The sequence below is a fragment of the Ischnura elegans genome, chromosome 8 (genome assembly GCF_921293095.1).
Source record: "Ischnura elegans chromosome 8, ioIscEleg1.1, whole genome shotgun sequence".
Taxonomy (NCBI): domain Eukaryota; kingdom Metazoa; phylum Arthropoda; class Insecta; order Odonata; family Coenagrionidae; genus Ischnura; species Ischnura elegans.
Window position 1 is genome coordinate 94,936,429 of NC_060253.1, and position 19,101 is coordinate 94,955,529.

At 37.5% G+C, this 19,101-nt stretch overlaps 1 protein-coding gene and 1 long non-coding RNA gene across 2 annotated transcripts; one reads left to right on the forward strand and one right to left on the reverse strand.

The window, feature by feature from the left end:
• Positions 1–367: 367 nt before the first annotated feature.
• On the reverse strand, positions 368–13,996 carry LOC124163573 (dehydrogenase/reductase SDR family member 4). The gene is made up of 7 exons (XM_046540562.1): positions 13,717–13,996; positions 13,445–13,622; positions 13,055–13,132; positions 12,810–12,956; positions 12,583–12,717; positions 4,092–4,147; positions 368–1,123 (listed from the first exon to the last, which is right to left on the reverse strand). The coding sequence occupies exons 1-7, from the start codon at positions 13,848–13,850 to the stop codon at positions 1,009–1,011; spliced, it is 843 nt and encodes a 280-aa protein (XP_046396518.1). The 5' UTR covers positions 13,851–13,996; the 3' UTR covers positions 368–1,008.
• LOC124163574 lies at positions 8,087–10,263 on the forward strand. Its single transcript, XR_006865808.1, has 3 exons — positions 8,087–8,216; positions 8,895–9,039; positions 9,959–10,263. It is a non-coding gene; the product is annotated as an uncharacterized LOC124163574 (long non-coding RNA).
• Positions 13,997–19,101: the final 5,105 nt, after the last annotated feature.

The window sequence follows — 19,101 nt, forward strand, 5'->3', positions numbered from 1 at the left end:
ACAGCACTCGGCCGGAAATCGAGGGATCCGGGTTTGAATCCCGGTCAAGGTGAATGATTTTTCCTCTGTGGATTTTTTGAACTAGGAGTATCAAACTTATTGAAGAAATGTTGACATCTTATGATCTGATCGAATAAATTTTTTACATTGATATTTTCATAATGACGAACGCAACTCAACACTTCGCATTCTGTAATTTCCCACAACACTATTTCAAGCAGCATAATGTCATGCTTTGCGATGGTTTACTGTATATTTCACTAATTGGGATACCACTTCTGTACTTGATGTTGGTTATGAATCTTGGATACCAACACCTTTCAAAGGCAGAATTTAATGAGGGCAGCATAAAAATCACTCAAAAGACTTTACTATTAACAGCATAAAGACTTTAATATATAAACGTAAACACTTTATAAAATAATTCAGGCTTAACACATAAAAATATTTACAACAATCCCTGATCCATTGAAGAAATCCAGCTCTCTCCTTATCATTGAGGACTATCTTTCATACATCGATCAAAACAGAAATATGATAGAAAATAAAATCCTTCACTTGTAGCTTATTGAGCCCAAAAAAGTTTCTACAAATGTGAAATGAAATCAATGGTCAACAAAAAAAGTTGATTAAAGACAGCCAAAATTACAGTGGAGGAGGGTCATTGGAGAATATAAATCAGCTCCACCCCAACCTCCATTGCAGTACTTATATGTGGACGCATTAGAATGTATTTATTGGAAGCCCAGAGAAATTGGTCCACATTGAAGAAATCTTCTCATTACATGTACTTCTGTACAGCCCACATACCAACCGTTCATATTCCACAATAGCCTTAACCTGCTAGAAATAATTTCCTTGGTTCATTCTATGGTCAATCATCATTACTCTACCTCAGCAGCCTCTCTAACGTATGCTATAACTTTTTCAAGTGAATTAACAATTTCACCTTGTGATACATGGGGCCACTGAGAAATAGATGCTGCATACTGGGTAATAATTTGGACTTCAAAGCCTAGAGGGCATTCCACCGCTAACAACAATTGTTTCTCCAGTGATGTATGAAGCATCATCAGAACAAAGGAATGCAGCAACACCTCCCATTTCATGAGGCATAGCCAATCTGAAAAAGAAGTCCAGAATTATTGAGGTACCGAGCACATAAATGCATACTAATAGGTATGTCTTACATATCAGGCAAGTTTACCTGTTTTCTTCCACAAATAAATCATTTAAACAAAGCACAACTGATATGTGATCTTTAACTATCATAAAAAGAGATCTGCTTATTTTTTCAACATTTTATAATGCATATTCATCATTTTCAAATGAATTTTCTTAAATACTATGGGTGAATGAGCAGTCAACACAAAAATTATATAGTAATATAACAAGGGATGGGCGGATCCAGTATTTTTTTTGGACCCGGATCGGATCCTTGATTTCAGGTGTCGGATCTTCGGATGTTTTCAGATCCAAAGGCATTTTCAAAGTCCTGCTATAAAATGAGGTAATTATTCAAGTTTCTCAGAGATAAATACAATCAAAGGAATGCTTTTTAGATTTAAATACACATTTAAATAATTTTACTGATTGAAAATCATTTTTTTAAGCATTCTAATTATTTAAAAAAAATGATAAAATCTTTACACGCTCAGGATCTAAACTGTTACGCTTATGTTTGACTGAACTGAACCATTGACTGAATTTTCATATTCCTCACATCAGTTTCCCCCAAATTTTGTCACTTTCTCATCGCATACTGACTTGTGCTTCACCCGCATATGCTTCAGTTGTGGTAAGGTGGATTTTGCACATCTTCAAGATAGTTTCACGTAACAGTGATCGCACATGGTTCTTTTTATTTCAATAAAAATGTTTCTACACAATAAAAGACATTTTTATCGCTATATCATTAAAGTAAATTGCAACTGCACAGTTAACAATTTTTAGGACAAAATTAGCATCATGAGTGACGAGTTGCAGGAACAGAACAAGACGACTGCTCAGCGAGAACAAGGGGTGGGCAGCAGAAGTGCGTTAATGATAGGTGGAGGAGAAGGAGTGCGATCCTTTCCGTCTTTCAACCAACAAGACTATGAATGAGGGAGTCAAGGACAAACATGTCAGATCTTGCTAATTTGTGATGTTGTTGCCTTCAAAGCAAAGCAGGGCAACCTATGTGAAATATACAGTTGGTGTTTCCAGGCCGTGTCTTCTTGTTTGACAGTACTGATGCCACGCCTGTTTCTTTGAAAATTGTGCTTTTTGGACAATGATGAATATTGGTATAGTCTTGTTATAGCTAAAATTTTTTTTCAATCGATATAAGCTAAAAAAATTCAAATATGTTACAAATATGATGCATTTGGTCGCATTCTTTATTGAATCTCCGGCACGTCATCCAATTGCCGAAAACTATCAAGACATCTTGAGGTCCGGTAAGTCACTCGCCTAGCATTTGTTCTCCAGAAACGGATAATTAAAGCAGGTAAGATGGAAAAGGTCAGTGGGTCAGATTGGGTAGGGATGAAACACTTCCATTGTTCTCATGTAACTAAATATTTTCCTTCCAATACAATTATTTATGGACTAAGTGGTCTCGGAAAGGAAAAAAAATATCAAAGGCATGGGGTGATGGACGGCCGAGGGTGTTTTTTTTATCTGCGACGTAATCACTTTTGACTTGGTTGTTATTCTATGGCATTTAGACCTGATGGAGTTCAATCTCTTAGTAAGAGTCACACTATGTGCCTGTCGTATTTTGTGGTAAAAATTTGCGCGGCTGGAATTATGTTGCATAACCCCTCAAGAGCTTTTAAACAAAATGGTTCATGAGTAGGACAAGCATCACAGTGCAATGGCGCATGTGAAGGTAGGATCGGAACTCTTTTCACTCCCTCATATGGGAGGCTAAATCCACTGAAGCATAAATTTAAAATTTTGGATCCAGATGCGATGCCGTCATGAATTTGGAACTGAAGTATCTGATGAAGAGCAATATCTGCAGATATATGGATTCGAGGTATCTGATCCGACCATTCCTAAATATAACATTACATTTTAAAGTGCAAAACAAAATATATGCGGTCAAAGGAGCTGCTCCAGGATTATTGGCTAAGATTTGGTGTCCAAACATACGGTACACCTAGACCTAACTACCTGCTGGAGTCGACAATGGCAGTGACGAGTTTTCAACGAAGTATGTTGTAGTGGATAGACATGTGTTTTTCCTGTAGACGTTCACATTTTTGTGAGATAATGTACGGGAAATTCACATGGATTGAAAATATGTTAGTACAGTGGGCGTACAGAGACAAAATCCCTTGAAACACTGACAATGCATAATTATATAGGCAGAGAGAAAGTTTTTGCAATGAATTTTCTGGATAAATATGTTAAGGAACAGTTTCATCATTTCTAAGTAGCTAGGAAACTGAGATTCAAGAGGAGTGACTCTTTTTTGACAAGATAGCCTCTTTCAGATGGAAATTTTGTTTCAATATGATATAACATTCCTTTATAACATTCTCTCTGTTGATACATTACAGCAAAATGGGCAATCAATACATTTAAAAGTTTTAGAAAACTACGAGGCATTATTACAACTGTTCAGTTTCCTATCTCTATGCACTTAATTTATACCTTCCAAATCTCAAAGCCTGGCCAATGATGAAGTTCATGGAAACAGAAATATTGCAGCAATATTCAACAGCCTTGCCAATATTTCACAAGTGAAGCATCAATACATTGGTAACCTTAGATGGCCAAGCCAAACTGAAAATCAAATATATTTGCACAATACATACCTACGTATGCATTTGGATTGCGTGAGATTTTGGTCATAAATGAAGTACAAGTGAATGCAGTCTTAGCTAAATTAATGCTGTGGTCAGTAACTTCATAGTATTCCCCACATTTTAAAATTTCATGTGTTAGAGTTGGATTCATTGGATTGGAGAGCTACCTAGATATAAACGAGTGAATATGACTTGGCTTAAAAATATGGTACTTTGAAATGAATACACATAGAAGAAATGACATGAAATACATGGTGAAAATGAACAAAATATAAACCATTTTCCATATACCTGTTCATTGGAATATTCCTTAAGGCTATCTCTCGGGCATCTTCTGACTCGTGGAGCTGTAAAGAAAAAGAAATTCCAATTACTACCTAACTTAAATTACTAAAAGTATTGAATGGACAATTTACAATAATTAAGTGATAGTATTTAAATATTTTCTAATTAAAAATCTCATATTTTCAATGGTAATATTAGTATGAGTGGATTTTACTTTTTGAGGAATTCCCCAAAATGACTTTTAGCACATGTTATGAAAATTTTAGCAGGCCTATTCTGATTCTGAGGGAGTGAGACAAGGACATGCCCTGTACCCATGATTTTCAATATTCTCATTAAGACAGCTACCAATGAAGTCAAAGATGAAGTGCTACAAGTGAAAATCCAATGCAAAAATATTAGCGTACAGCATTTAGCCAATGGCATATCAGAGAGGGAAAGATATGACGAAAATTCTCTCATTTATGGAAGAGATAATGGCCAGCTGAAAATTAATCTGAAGAAAACTAAGATATTGGTTCACAGTGTAAAAGAAGGTGCTAAGACCAACGTCAAACTAGGAGACCATAAACTTGAGGAGGTGAAGAAGTTGTGCTAGTTAGGTGGCAAAGGGATCAGCAAGGACAAAGTAGGAAGAAAATAGTATATTAGCCCTAACAAAGGGGATATTTCTCAAAAAGAGGAAACCATTAATAGCTGGAAGTATAACTGCTTAAGAACGGAAGTACATATATAATTGGGACTTACATTTGGAACATGCACAATGACAGCAGCACAGAAATCAATGTTGGAGGCTTTCGAAATTAGGTGTAATAGAAGAACAATGAAGACCAATTGCATACTTCATGTGTGTAATGTGGAAATTTTAGGAAAAATAGGAGAGAACAGAAGCCTTTTGAAAACATTGGGAATAAGACAGGACAACTAAATCAGATGCATCATGAGCCATGATGGTGTAATGAAACTTATTGTTAGGGACACATGGGAAGAATGGCAGAGGAAGGTCTCCTCTGAGATACATTGAACAGGTAATGAAGGATATAGAGTAGAAAAATTATGCTGGTGTTAAATGACTAGCTGATACGAGAACTGAGAGCAGACCAATATTCAGATTCATGACTTATGGTGATGAGCTAATATGCTTTGTTTTCCACAGAAATGAAATTGACATTTGGGCTATAGCATAAATTTGCTAAACATTATGCCAAATCCATGTTGCCTGTTTCCATTGTAAAGATAGCATCCACGGCTCTTTCTGAAGCCCCAAGGGATTAACTGCATAAGTCAAGTCAATAACCTACTCAGCACAAGGCTGCAAATCAGGTCATTTGATTAGGTGGTATCCAAGGCTGGATCCAGAATTTTTTTCTTGGAGAGGGGTAAGGGGGGGACACAATGGCCTCACAGGCAAATGGTCTTCTTAAATTTGAGATTAAAAACAGCATACAATAATTTCTATGCAAAATATTTGCTTTATTTTAATATGAAAGTTATTAGTAAGAAGTTAAATGATTAAGGCTCCGTAATATACTATGTAAAATGAACTTAATGATAACCGTATTAAAAATGCTGTCTATTTATTAAGTATCTGGGGGGGAGAATGTGCCCCCGTGCCCGCCACCCCTAAATCCGCTTATGGTGGTATACAGTCATATTAACATGTAAAAATATGTAGACATTACCACATAAATATGTAGTAGAAACATGAATATTTTCCGCTAATTATTATTTATTGCACTGATCATAAAATAAATCTCAATTAGAATTTGTCCACAAAAAATATGCTATTCTCTTGAGCCTCAGTAGCAGAATACTTGAAATACTTATAACTAGGGATGGTCGGATCGGATACCTCGGATCCAAATATCTGCAGATATTGCCCTTCATCTGATACATCGGATCCAAAGTCGTGGAAGACTTCGGATCTGGATCCAAAATTTTAAATAATAGCTTCAGTGAATGTACCTCCCCATAAGGGTGGAAAGAGTTCCATTCTCTCTTCCAATGCACCGTCGCATGCGATTCTTGTCCTACTCATGAACCGTTTTGTTTGAAAGCTCTCGCAGAGGATACGTAGGAGAATTTCAGCCATGGAAAATAAAAAAGGCAAAATACGACTGGCACTTAGTTTGACTCTTCCCAAGAGATTGAACAATCATCGGGGGAATCTCAGCATCAGGAATTTGAAAATGCATTTGGATCCGAAAATATCCGATCTGAAAGATCAAGCTCTGAAAATCAAAGATCTGAATCCGGATCTGAAAAAAATCCAGCATCCGTCCATCCCTACCTATAGCAGAATCATTTTGGATTGAACACCCCAACCCTGTGCATATCAGTACAACCTCATCCTTCACTTTTTCAACCTTCTCACCAGTGTTGCTTATCCCAGTGCTTAGGAATTAAGTCCTCAAATCAACTGAAATTGTCTTTTTCTTCGACATCACTTTCCTTGCCTTTGACTAATATTTCTGGCCTCAAAAATGAATCATTGCATGTTTCCGGAAGGATTCCATGCCCATATCCTCTCTACCAACAATTCTTTACACCATGGCTTACAATAAAAGAAAATTGGATTTTTCAGTGGAACTGAATGTTGGCTTGAGCATTTGCTCCCCATTTAGAGGACCAGGGGGGTTGTGTTTGAATCGCTCGTAATTATTCCGAGCACGTAACCAAGGAGTCACGTGGTACAATTACGAGCGATTCGGAATTTTGGTGTGTTTGAATCACTCGTAAAAATTTCACTCGTAAAAACCCTTCGTAATTATCTGACTCGGTAGCTATCGGTCGAGATGATTACGAAGGATTGACTACGATGGATACCCAGTAAACAACATGGCGGATTTCATGATGTTAATGTACGCGCATGAGAATTTTGGTGACAAGGATTTAACTGTGGAGAGAACACAGCGTAATTTCAGGAGAAGAGGAGACGCCTTTGAACTGAGTGAAAAGGAATTCAGAAACCTTTTTCGCCTCAATGAACGCTGAACCCAAAATCTGATTGACGCCATACATCTCCGAAGCTTCACGGACATCAGCTGTAAGTAATGTAAACAAAGTAAGTACACAAGTTTCATGCATGAATATATATTTTTTTATTCATAGAAATTTTACAGCGATTTATGGTGGTGATCCAATGTTAAATAAGATGTGAAACGCGAATAAGTCTAACTTTATTACTGCTGTTCTAACTTGCAATATGTTAATAAATTCAGAACATTATTCTGCTAAGTTGGAGTGCGAAAGTTTAAGAAATCATTAAAAAAGATCATGTTTCATGTAAAGAAAGGGAATGAGGAACTCCGAAAAGCGATGTGCTGGCATATTAACATTTATTTTAAATTGGTGTATTTGAATTTCCCCCCAAAGCAAATACTGCCGTACGCAAAGCGCGTACAATGTAAATATGTAAATACGTTCACTTGTTGTTTTCTCAACATGTCTGCTTCTGGTTGTTGATAAGCAAATTGTGCCTTGCTGGAATGATTATTTACTCAGACTCGATAAGTGCTATTGAATTGTTTTTACCGTTCATCCAATAATAATTCGTTTAAAAGTGTTTTAACTGTGCTAATGTCCTTCCGTTACCGTATTTCGCTATTTTAGGATAAGTTTATTTATTGTTCTTCAAGTTTGGGTTTGATCTTTCGTATTAGAACGGTAGTTTTGCGAAAAATATCCTCGGTCATTAGTTTATGTATGTTCATTACCATAGTTTTATTGCACAAACACATGTTACTAATTCCGAGTATTGGTATGTTGTATTTAATTGTGTAACATGGGCCTCATTACATATTAGCTTATCTCTAACTTAAAATAGCCGAATAGATAACCATGAAAATACATTAAGGTTGTTTCTCACTCGCGCATGTAACCGTGTGTGTCGACAAATGTTCAACTTTGCCTCAAGATAAACACTCCTTTCATTACAGGTATTGGCATCTCTTACCGTCAATGCTGTTGGACAATAAGTGTCGTACATAGCTTATGATGCATATATGAACATGGAGAGAAGCTTTTTGTGCTGGAGTGTGGAAGAGGTGACAAAAACTATAAATGACAATCTATTTAACGATGGGTGACCGTGGACCATAGCCCAAATTCAATATCATAGCGCTGGCGTAGGTATATACTAACTTGGTTTAAAAATTTATGAACATCCGTGAATAGTGAACGCAGTAGACTGAGTGCTATATTTCTTAGGCAAGTATGTATGCGTCATGCATTAAGTGGTTGGTTTTTACTGGTTATATGTGATGTATGTATTCCCTATGAAAATCAAAGTAATAGATGGAACTCACATTGCCATGGTGGCATTTCCAAAAAATTCTTGTAGTGTTAAAGGAAAGGGATTATTTAAATTATAACATATATCATTTGATTAATATGCAAGTGGTGAGTTCATGTGATTTAATAATATTTTATTTTGGAGCAACTAGGGTCAATTACTTTTTAGAAATTTACATTGTAACCCATTACCTGCTGAATGATATTTTAAGTGTCAATGAGCCTAATGAGCTTCTTACATTGACTTACCTAACTGGTTTTCCGAAATAGAATATAATTATTATATATCCATGATTATACAAATTGAAACCATGCATATCTGCTGTGTTCTATAGCAATATATCCCCTAAGCAATAGATCCTCAAATAGCTATGAATAGTCTTAGGAGGCATGTTAGAATAAGATTATTTTGACTCATCTTACCTTGCTTTGATGTTAATGGATTCTGTTCAATTTTTTAATCTAAAGGATTTGATATTTTGCTTTTCTGTTACTGTTGTATTTTTAATTTTTCAGATTGACTCAACCAGATTCTCCCAGGTTCAAATTTGGGTGAGGCTTCTGGACAACCCCTACTAAATCATAACATTTAAAATACTAATCCAAAGGATGCTGTTCAGTGGTTGTTTGGTTGACGCATTATTTCAATGGAAATACTCTGGTGTGCATTTTTCTCAGAATACCAATCTTTGTATAAATAATAATTCTTAGATCTACTAGGAAGTCTACCATCTGTAAAGGCCTGGTTACGTGATACATTAACATGCACAAGTTAATGCTTAAATGATTGAATGCGTGAATGAACATGAAAATGCACTGTATAACCACCAGACTTGTGTGAACGCAGGAACAGAAAATAGAACCTGTTCTAATGTGGTTCATGCATTTGTATATGTTCTGTTCCACCAAAATCGTTCATGATTTCACTCATTAACTATGTGTTTATATACCGTGTAACCCGGCCTTCAGATTGCAGGATAAACTGCTTGACTCCTTGGTGACTTTTTATCACAACAAGCTTGGTATGTACCTTGTTTCACTTAACCCATCTTCCAATCTTTCAAAATCTAAAACTAATCCAAACAGTTAAATCAATTTTTAGGGTTCTCCAACAAACATTGGTGTTCAATACCAACAGTTTTGATGTCCAAGCCAATTTTTCTCTTCAAATGTGCTGAAACATTTTTTTTTGCCCGCTTCATACTGAGCCTCCCAAGGCACACCCACTGTACAATAAGCAGAAGTCTGAATTACAGTCTTTCATGTGTGGTCTAGGTTTATTTACTATAGTTAATAGTAGTGGGTGTAACTCGGTGGAAATGCTTTATCATAGGAGATGAATGAATAAAAACTTTATTAATTCCACATGGTGATTTATTGTGTCTGACCATGGTTTCGTTACAGTGTAACATGTTCAAGGTGAGACCTTTAAAATGGTTAGCTGTAATGAGACCATGGTAGACAAAATTAATCACCATGTTGTAGAAGCAATGTTTTTACCCCTTCAACTGCTACCTTTTTTTACTTTTCCTCAGCTTATACCATTTCTGCTTCATTTTCTATTTGGTTTCCCTACTTAGGTGTAGGTATGTCCACAATGGTATGCAGCGGAGATTACTTTCTGCCAATGGGAATGGAATTACTCATAAATTTGATGATTGCTTGCATTATTTGTCTTTTATGAAAGTGATTAATGAGGATCATAGGTTTTCCATCCATAATGGTTGTTAATACTCAATATTCAATAATAAATCCATTATGGCATACAAAATTTTATGTTTCTATGATATGCTGTACTTTCTCAACTTTACATTAATGTGATCCATGAATGTGATGTATACCAACTCCTTAAAAAACGTTATTTCTATTGCAGTGCATCAACGATACTGAGTGTTGTACTTTTCTTTGAAAATAAAGACAATTCAATGCCAAGATGCATGTTACTGATACTATTTTTTATATAACCTTGACCTTGTAGAAGATAAATTTAAATGTTCACCTATAATAGTGACAAAGCTAATGGATTAGAATAGCATTAATTTTATAACAGCATCTTTTAGAAACCAAGATGAGTCGTAGATTGAACCAATAGGATTAAGCAAGAGGCTATAGAATTTTTTTGAATAGGAGAGTACATTTTTTGTAACAATTATATTGTGTTTCTTCCCTTATTTAATTACAAGAAATTAGAATTGGGCATGAAGTATATATGCATTGCTTTGAGGATATTCTTGCAGGTCTTATTGGATACTAAATCCCCTATGTAGATCAAATTCTATTTTATCTTTTTCACATCTTAAACCTCCCTCCATTCCTATTCATCTTCTAATTTTCTTTTCATTACTGGAATTTTTTTCATCTTGAACATTGAAAAAATGGGCATTTCTGTCATTGCTCCTATCTTCCAGCATTAATTTTTGTCCTAGGCATAATTAAAGTTGATTAAAATGCGCAGGGGGATAGAGACATGTATGAGTGTTAGGTTATGGAAAGTGGATTCAGCACAGAAGTAGTTATACTTATGGTACAGAATAACTTTCAATGAAAAACAATAGGCTGGAAAGTTCATACAAACCCTAAATTAGAGCTCAGAGCTAATTTCAGGCTAAAATCCCAAGAGGAAATGGCTACATAAGTTGGGCCATTTTGCTGCACATACAGGCTGTATAAGCTTTTCCTCTTGGGATATTATGCAAGACTTGCTTTAGAGTCGTCCGCCTCGTCTTGAGAATTGAAACAATGGTGCTTGGTGTGGTAGTTTGATTTGAGGAGGAAGTGAGTGGGGATTAGAAATTGAGAGGGTCTGAATAATTATGGAAAGTGGATTAGAAGTGGAAATAAGTGTTGAAACACTCTTAGTAGATGTGGAAGGAGATTTTGAGGTTGATGGGGTCGGGTCAAAGGAAGAAAGATCACTTGAGTCCACAGATTCACTATTTTTTCTTTATCTACCTGGCTTTCTGATGAATTCTGTTGCTGAAATAACCAATGATTCTATTTTGTGACATACTCAACTTAGCTACACTTGGGGCCTGCGACGCTAATGTTAGTATTACCTCAATATCGAAAATGATTAGTATTTCCTGCAAGTGTTCATGCCCGTGTGTCGCATTCTTCCCTATTAGTGCTATCATACGTTGTTTAATATGATTAAGCTCATTAAATTTAAGGGCTCCACTCCCAGTCTGGGTGCCCTCACGATTGTAACACGCTACTTTAGAGGCAGATATCAAATCTTGCCAACGCTGAGGGAAAATTTATTAATCACAACAAATGTTATGAGATTCTTAAATGGCAATTTATGGAAACATAGTTTCTCAGCAACGTATACGATGCTACATATTTTTATATTTTTGAGTAAGTAGTTATTTTTACGTTTCATTTAAGCTAATCACTCTGTAAAAAATAATTACTTTATAAGAAAACGATCATTTACCGAAAAATATGGATCAGATATGGAAGAATAAGAGGCTAATGTAACGTAAATATAAATAACTAATACGCTTAATGGTTTATTAATAATGAATTAATCATTAATGTCGCAATACGTTTCATTTTATATAGTGTACCTTCAGAATGAATTGCCGAAGCATATATTTCTGCTCAGCGATAACTTCATATTTACGCCTTTGTTTACTTTAATTTACACCGCGCTACTGACGAATTCGTAAACAAATGAAGGAAATTACAACGTTGCCACAACCACCACTCGTGATCCATCTCATTACGAAGGCTCCAATACGACTTCGAGACGATAAGTTTGAAACACACCAATTACCCTTCGTGTTGGTGAGCACTCGTAATGGACCGCTCGGGATGGTGAGTGAGTGGAATTATTACGAGCGATTCAAACACAACCCCCCAGGGTCCAAACACCTGCAGTGATGGAAAATATTATACAAGCTCCTCGGGGGGCAATGTGGAGGTCATTGCTACATATGCAGATTGCATATTATTTATGCCAATTGTACCATTGTACGTATGACCCATCACCCATGTTGCCCAGAAGAAAACCATGTACACATTGAGAAAGGGAAAACACCTCCTGAAATTGGGACTTCATACGTGGAGAAGAAAGAAGTAGTGGGGATGCCACAGGAAGGAAAGTGTTCTCAGAGTAAATGATACCTGCACTGAAGGTTTTAGAAATATCAATAGTCTGCCAAAGGCAGGAGAAAAAAAAACAGCTCAAAAATATACTCACAGCACTAGAAAACTTGGTCTTAACAACACCAGGAGCAATGCAATTAACGCGAATATTTTCTGGTGCCAAATCCTGGGAGGCAGCTTTTGTTAAACCAAATAGTGCAGTTTTACTGACAGAATATGCACCAAGCAGCTGTAAGTAAAAGACCCGAACATCATCAAATGATTATAAAATCCTCCAAATAATTATAAAGATGACAACCTTTGAATGAAAGGTGAACTTACATTGAATGGCTGGAAACCAGCAATGGAAGACACATATATGATTGAACCACCTCCCCTTTTCCTAATAAATGGCAAGGCTTCTTTGGACAACAGGTAAGCAGCCTTAACGTTCACATCAAATATTTTATCCCACGAGCTTTCATCAATCTGCACAATAGAAAAACTAATTATAGTTGAAAATGCATTAAAGTACTATTTTCATTCCTTATTGAGTTCTATTTTATAGTCAATGGATAAAAAATCACCTCCAGGACTGGTCCAGTAGTAGGATTGACAGCAGCATTGGAAACCAAAATGTCAATTCCACCAAATTTATCAACCGCCTGAAATCAGGAGACTGTGTTTTTAATACAAAAATGGAACGGTATTTAGCTCAGCATCAACATAATAGGCGAGGGATTTCTTTAAGGCCTGAGCGATCTCCAAAATAATCGGTAATGATACAGGCAGAAGAGAATCAAAATAAATCGTTCAAACGCGTATGAGATACTCATATCTAATTAATATCTAAGCATTCGGAACTTCACTTTCAATCCATACATTCACAATTGGGTATGTATGTGATTAAAAACAACACTAAATTACAAGAATATACCAACGCAGTTCCAGTAAACTGTACACAAAAACCCACTTACCTTGTTGAAAAGTCTTGCTCTATCTTCGGCTTTGCTCACGTGACATACCACTCCATCGACACTTAGGCCTTCTTGTGACAGCTTCTTCACAGCCTCTTGCACATTCTTCTCTTTTCGGCTACTCACAACCACGCTAGCTCCTTCGTCGGCTAAGCGCTTTGCAATGGCAAATCCTATTCTGTAATTACATAAGGAAATGCATTCATCACGAGCACTAACGCACCAACAGTTAAAAATGAACAAACACCTCAATGGAAAAATAGTTTAATTACCCATCTGTTGAGGCAGTAACGACAGCGACTTTCCCCTTAAGCCTGGGCGATGCGGTAGCATAATTTTTACAAGGGTTCAACAATATTTCGCCACCCATTACCTTAGGAGCAGCAAATAATAGCGACCTAAGCATTACTTAATAGCAGAGGCTGGTTTTTCACCTCGGGAAGCAAGCGGTATATTAGATGATGAAAAATCTTAACTGCCGAGAAAAATGCAGCCTCTTATCAGCGGTTTATAACACCTCGGGTGATTTATTTTTGCACACATCATTGTTCTGTGCGGGTGGCGATGCTCATACGTTTCTATCAGCTGATCGAGTTCGAATCGCGCCAAATTCGAAAAGGTCGATTAACACCTACGTCCACTTACAATTAGAGCTTTCGTTATAGGGCAAACGAATTCTCAACTACTAAAGCAAACTGTAACCCTTGGTGAATATTGGAGTAGGCTATAAAATCTTACCAGGACAAAATATCATAAAGGTAAATCATTAATTCCATTGACAACAGAACTACGTATCATATGAATAGGTGAAATGAAAATACACAACCTTGGTAATTTTCCAGTGAAAAGTTACCAATGCTGTGTATTTTTATTTCAACATGGATTTTCACAAAGTAAAAGCCAAATCAATTGAATTCATTGAATAGATGAAATAAAAACTTCGCTATTTCCACGTGGTATTTTATTATGACCAACCATGGTTTCGTTACAGCGTAACATTATCAAGGTGAGGAGTTGCAGGTAAGGTGACCAGTGTATATAGCAAAAAACGGAGGGGGGTGGGTTGGGAATTTTCGGGTGCCGTTGGTTAGGGGGAAGTTGGGTTCGGTGCTAGGTTAGGCGTCATTGTGGGTGAGGTGGGTAGAGGGTTGGAAGAGTAAGTGGGAAAGTAGAGGAGGGGGGAGCGGGAAGGGTAAGGTGGTCATTAACGAGGTATGAGTCCCTGTGGCTTAAAATTTCCCCCTCTTCCAAGGCGTCTAATCTCCGTCCTTTCTTCTCAAAGTGAAGAATAGTTGGGGTGAAGTCACTATTGTGCGCCATGTCTATACGACTTTTGGCGAAATGTGAATGGTCTTTCCCCTGTCTATGACACATCTGGTGCTCGGCCGCTCTAATGGAAAAACTCCTCCCTGTTTGGCCGATGTAAATCGCGTCACTGTCGGCGCCATGAAGGCGATATACTCCGCTCCGTTCCTCCGGAATATCCTGGTCCTTTGGCGATCCGAGCATGCTCCTTAGTGTACGGGGGTTATAAAAGGCTGGCCTTACATTTTCCTTTGGGAGTAGTCTCTGCACTTTTAATGATAACTTCCCAAGGAAAGGGATTCGGCACCATTTATAGGATCCCGCCGGGGAAGTCTGCGTTTTATATATTAGTTGTCGTGCCATCTGATTACTTTTCCGCCGGAAAATAGTGCCAACTACTTTATCCGCATAGCCATTGTTGACAGCAATGTCTTTGATGGTGTGGAGTTCATTTGCCATGTTAGTTTCAGACATGGGGATGTGGCATACCCTGTATATCCCCCATTCTTACTCTGAGTGTATATCAGAGATTTCAGGACTGCCGTTTTTTGTTGGATGTGATGTCTGGAGCGCTCGTGGGTGATGGAGTCGGAATAACATTGTTTCCTATAGATGGAAAAATCAAAATAGTGATTTTTGATTCTTATTAATAGGTAGTTAAGTTCGTCTGCTTTCTCGATTTCCATCGTGAATTGGATGTGTTTATTCTGTGAATTAAATACTGCCAGAAATTGCGATAGCTGTCTTCACGTACCTTGCCACACACAAAACACGTCGTCTACGTAACGATACGATTTCACGATGTTTTTTCATAACGGATGCTTACTAGAAAACAGAAGGTTTTTAAATTTTCCGTATAAACTTCGGCTAGGACGGGCGACAAAGGTGACGCCATGGCAAGGCCATCCAATAGGGTAGTTTCCTTCATCAAAGAAACCGAAAGGCATTGATTGCGATTTGTTACCCACAATTACTGTGTTCATAATATACAAATTATTTCGTTTTAGAAATACCGGTTTAGACGAATGGCAATGGTCCATTTTTATCCTCATTTGAAAAGGGCCAGATTGGCGCCCATGCGATGCCTCTCCACGTGACGTCACAGGGACCTAGTTTCTATAGGAGAAGATAGGAGTTATACATCGCCTGAGATTACCAATGCATGCATGAGGCGCAGAGCTCAGGGAAACATGTCTTAATAATCACCTATTAAAACTGGCTAAGGTCGGAAAGTTTTCTTCGTTTGATAAGGTATTAATAAACCTTTTTTAAGCCAAGCGCTACCAGCCAGCAAGGTACTCAGCTACCCTCTAGCATCCTGCGTCCTATCAGCGCTCAGAGCCTCGATCAAGGTCACCTCACAAGGCGGGAGGGGGAACCAGAAATACGTCACACGGAGAGATTTCCTTACCCGTCGCGTTTTCGCGCGCTTGAAAATTTCCACTTTTCATTTAATCGCGAAAAATAGATATCGTCATTTAACAATCTAAAAGCGTGAAATACGTACTCCAGGAGTAATAATCTTCCGATATAGGCTAAAAAAAGTAATAGGAAACCACCCTATTGTTTGTAGTGCTTGCGGTTGAAAAAAAAACTTTTGATTTGCGCACAATTTAAGGCGTTCACACAGTTCACTAGTCACTGGATACGGTGTACCCGCCTTATTGAGGGCAATTTCTGATAATTGCACAGCTTCCCTCCAAGACAAATATCAGCTAAAAACACCATGAGCCAAATGTAGCAACGAACTATTAGTCAAATGTGGTTAGCGTTGTTTTCTTAAGATGAAGCTTTGCACTCAAAGATTATAATAACACCACAAAGTTTTAGCTGAGCTAGCGAACTCAATATTGAATAAATGGACACTGAAGGGGAGACCATTTCACATGAAGTCCTTCAGATATTCGAGGTCAGGCAGTTGAGTGATGGAGCTGGGTATGTGAGTGAGATTGAAGGTTACGAAACCTCCACCATAATGACGATTTTTCTTGAGCTTCGGAAGATCTTATGATACGTTGTGCGCCATCTGAGCAAGCAAGCGCCGCGATGGGCCAAAAGCACCGGTGGCACTTCTATCCTGGTCGTGTTCATAGCCGCAGTGAATCGCAGGAGTCGAGTAAACTCTATCTTAAGTGCCAACGTAAGAGCGCTATTTACGAAGTTTTTCTGCTGGTAATACTGCAAAAATACCAATAGGAGGCGAGGCTTACAAATTGGGGGTTTGCAACTGGACGAAAAACATCGTAACGGATAAGATCACAACACATTTCACCAAATACGATGGCTTTCAACGGTGGTAAGTACAAAGCCTATTCCTCAGTTATCTTAAGTGCTGTCTCAGTATTTACCTGGTCGTGAAAATTACGTCTTTATGCATTTAAATACATGAACTTCTGGAATGCGACATAAATTCTCGCTTTCCACGAACCTTGACCCTGGATGAAACGGACAGTGTCTATGGTCATTTTTCACGTAAGATTACAATAAACACTCAAAAAAGCTGAAGGTATTTTAAGTGTAAGATTTCGCTTGTGAAGGGCCGCACATTCAAAACGACATAATTACGAATGAATTAATACTACGGGAATGATTTTTTCCGATTCCATAGAGGAAATTTTCAATTCGTTCCTTCCATTAAGACGTGATGTTTCTTCTGATAGCTTTCATTTACAGCATGGAATTCCTCAAATCTGAGCGGTATGAGGCGTTGAAGAAAATGTGTTTAAACGTGAGAAAAGACCACATAGCACAAAGTGTAAGACAGAGGAAAATTAACAAAGCACACATTAGTACGCAGAGGTGTAAAAACTTTTCCACGCAGATCAAGACATCTGTAGTTTAGTACTCTTTTTTGTTTTCATATCCTTTTCATTTTAATAGAGGCATTGATAGAAAAACCTAAATACGATCAGTAAGATCAGCTATATGAGGAAAGCCGTACCTGGTGATGCTTACCAGTGACGCTCTAAGCTGCTGTTAAATCCAAGGTACATAATCCAGGGAAAAGGTGTTCAGGAAATCCAACAGTTCTCACGAGTAGTTCAAATTTTAATGAGGCATTGGGTCCCCAATCAATCGGTGCAAAGAGGTTTCCTGCAAAGTATAGGATGAATGAACTGATAATAACTTAGGGCACGAACGTCTTGGTCAAACTTAGGCGAATATTGGTAACGGACTTACACAAGAATTACCTCCTCTCGAAGGATTTAAATGGGGTTGTCTCAAGGAAATTCTTCATAGCACTCGTGCACTCCACAGTAACATCCTGATCAAGATTCAAGTGATTATGAGCGCGCACCTTAAATTTTTCGTTTCCTACCTTAATGTACACCTCTCTTGCCCGCGATTATTCATCCTGGAAGTGAATATAATAACCGATATTGGCTTCAGTCGGAGGTAGTACGCTTAAGACTGTATGTCCTGGCATATTCCTCTCTTCGTGAAAATATTTTCCAGATATTTCCATTATTCTACAGGAGAGGAAAAATTAGGAGGGGGTATAGGGTGTATGTATTTTTCCCACAAGCAGAAATCTTTTTTACACAAAATTTTCGCATATACGTGTTTATATTTTTGACATTTCACAAATAGCGTATATTGTATATCTTTTGAATTGTAAACGTTTATCTACCATTTTTAATATGCTTGCATTGACGCTATCGAGGGGTTAGGTGGAAGAAGGGACTTCTTAGTCTCAACCTCGCCCGAATAAAGACATCTTATTATTATTATTTTCCTTTTTCCCTCTTGCTATCTTGCAAGGTTTGTTCACAGCGAACGGACCAGGTCAAGTTCAACTATTTTTTGCTATTAGTTCAGTTATTATTCTATTGAAAGGAACCGTCGGAAAATATGGCAGGTGTCCAGGATGACTGATTTTTGGTAGAGTTTTCTCTAAGTTTCGCTACTTTAGCTGGTATAAAACTTCGCATGGTGTGATTCCTGTTGTTGTTATCACTATTGCGCATATATCTACTGACTGCATCTTCCACAAGGCTTTGATCTCTGCTGCAAGTTCTGCATATTTATTAATTTTGGTGGAGAATGCTTTCTGTACATTATGGTTTAAGGGCATTGTCACGTCTATGAGGGTAGTGTGCCGTTTTGTTTTGTCTGTAATAACTATGTCCGGTCTATTGTTTTCAATTGCTCGGTCAGTTCTGAGTTCTTTATTTCAGTATAACTTGCACTCTTCGTTTTCCATAACATCAGGTGGATGGTATTTGTAGTATGGTGCAGCGGTGTCCAGGATTCTATTTTTTCTTGCCAGTTCTTGGTGCATGATTTTGGCTACATTGTCATGTCTACTGGTGTATTCATTTGCAGCTAAGACCGTGCAACTTCCCATAATA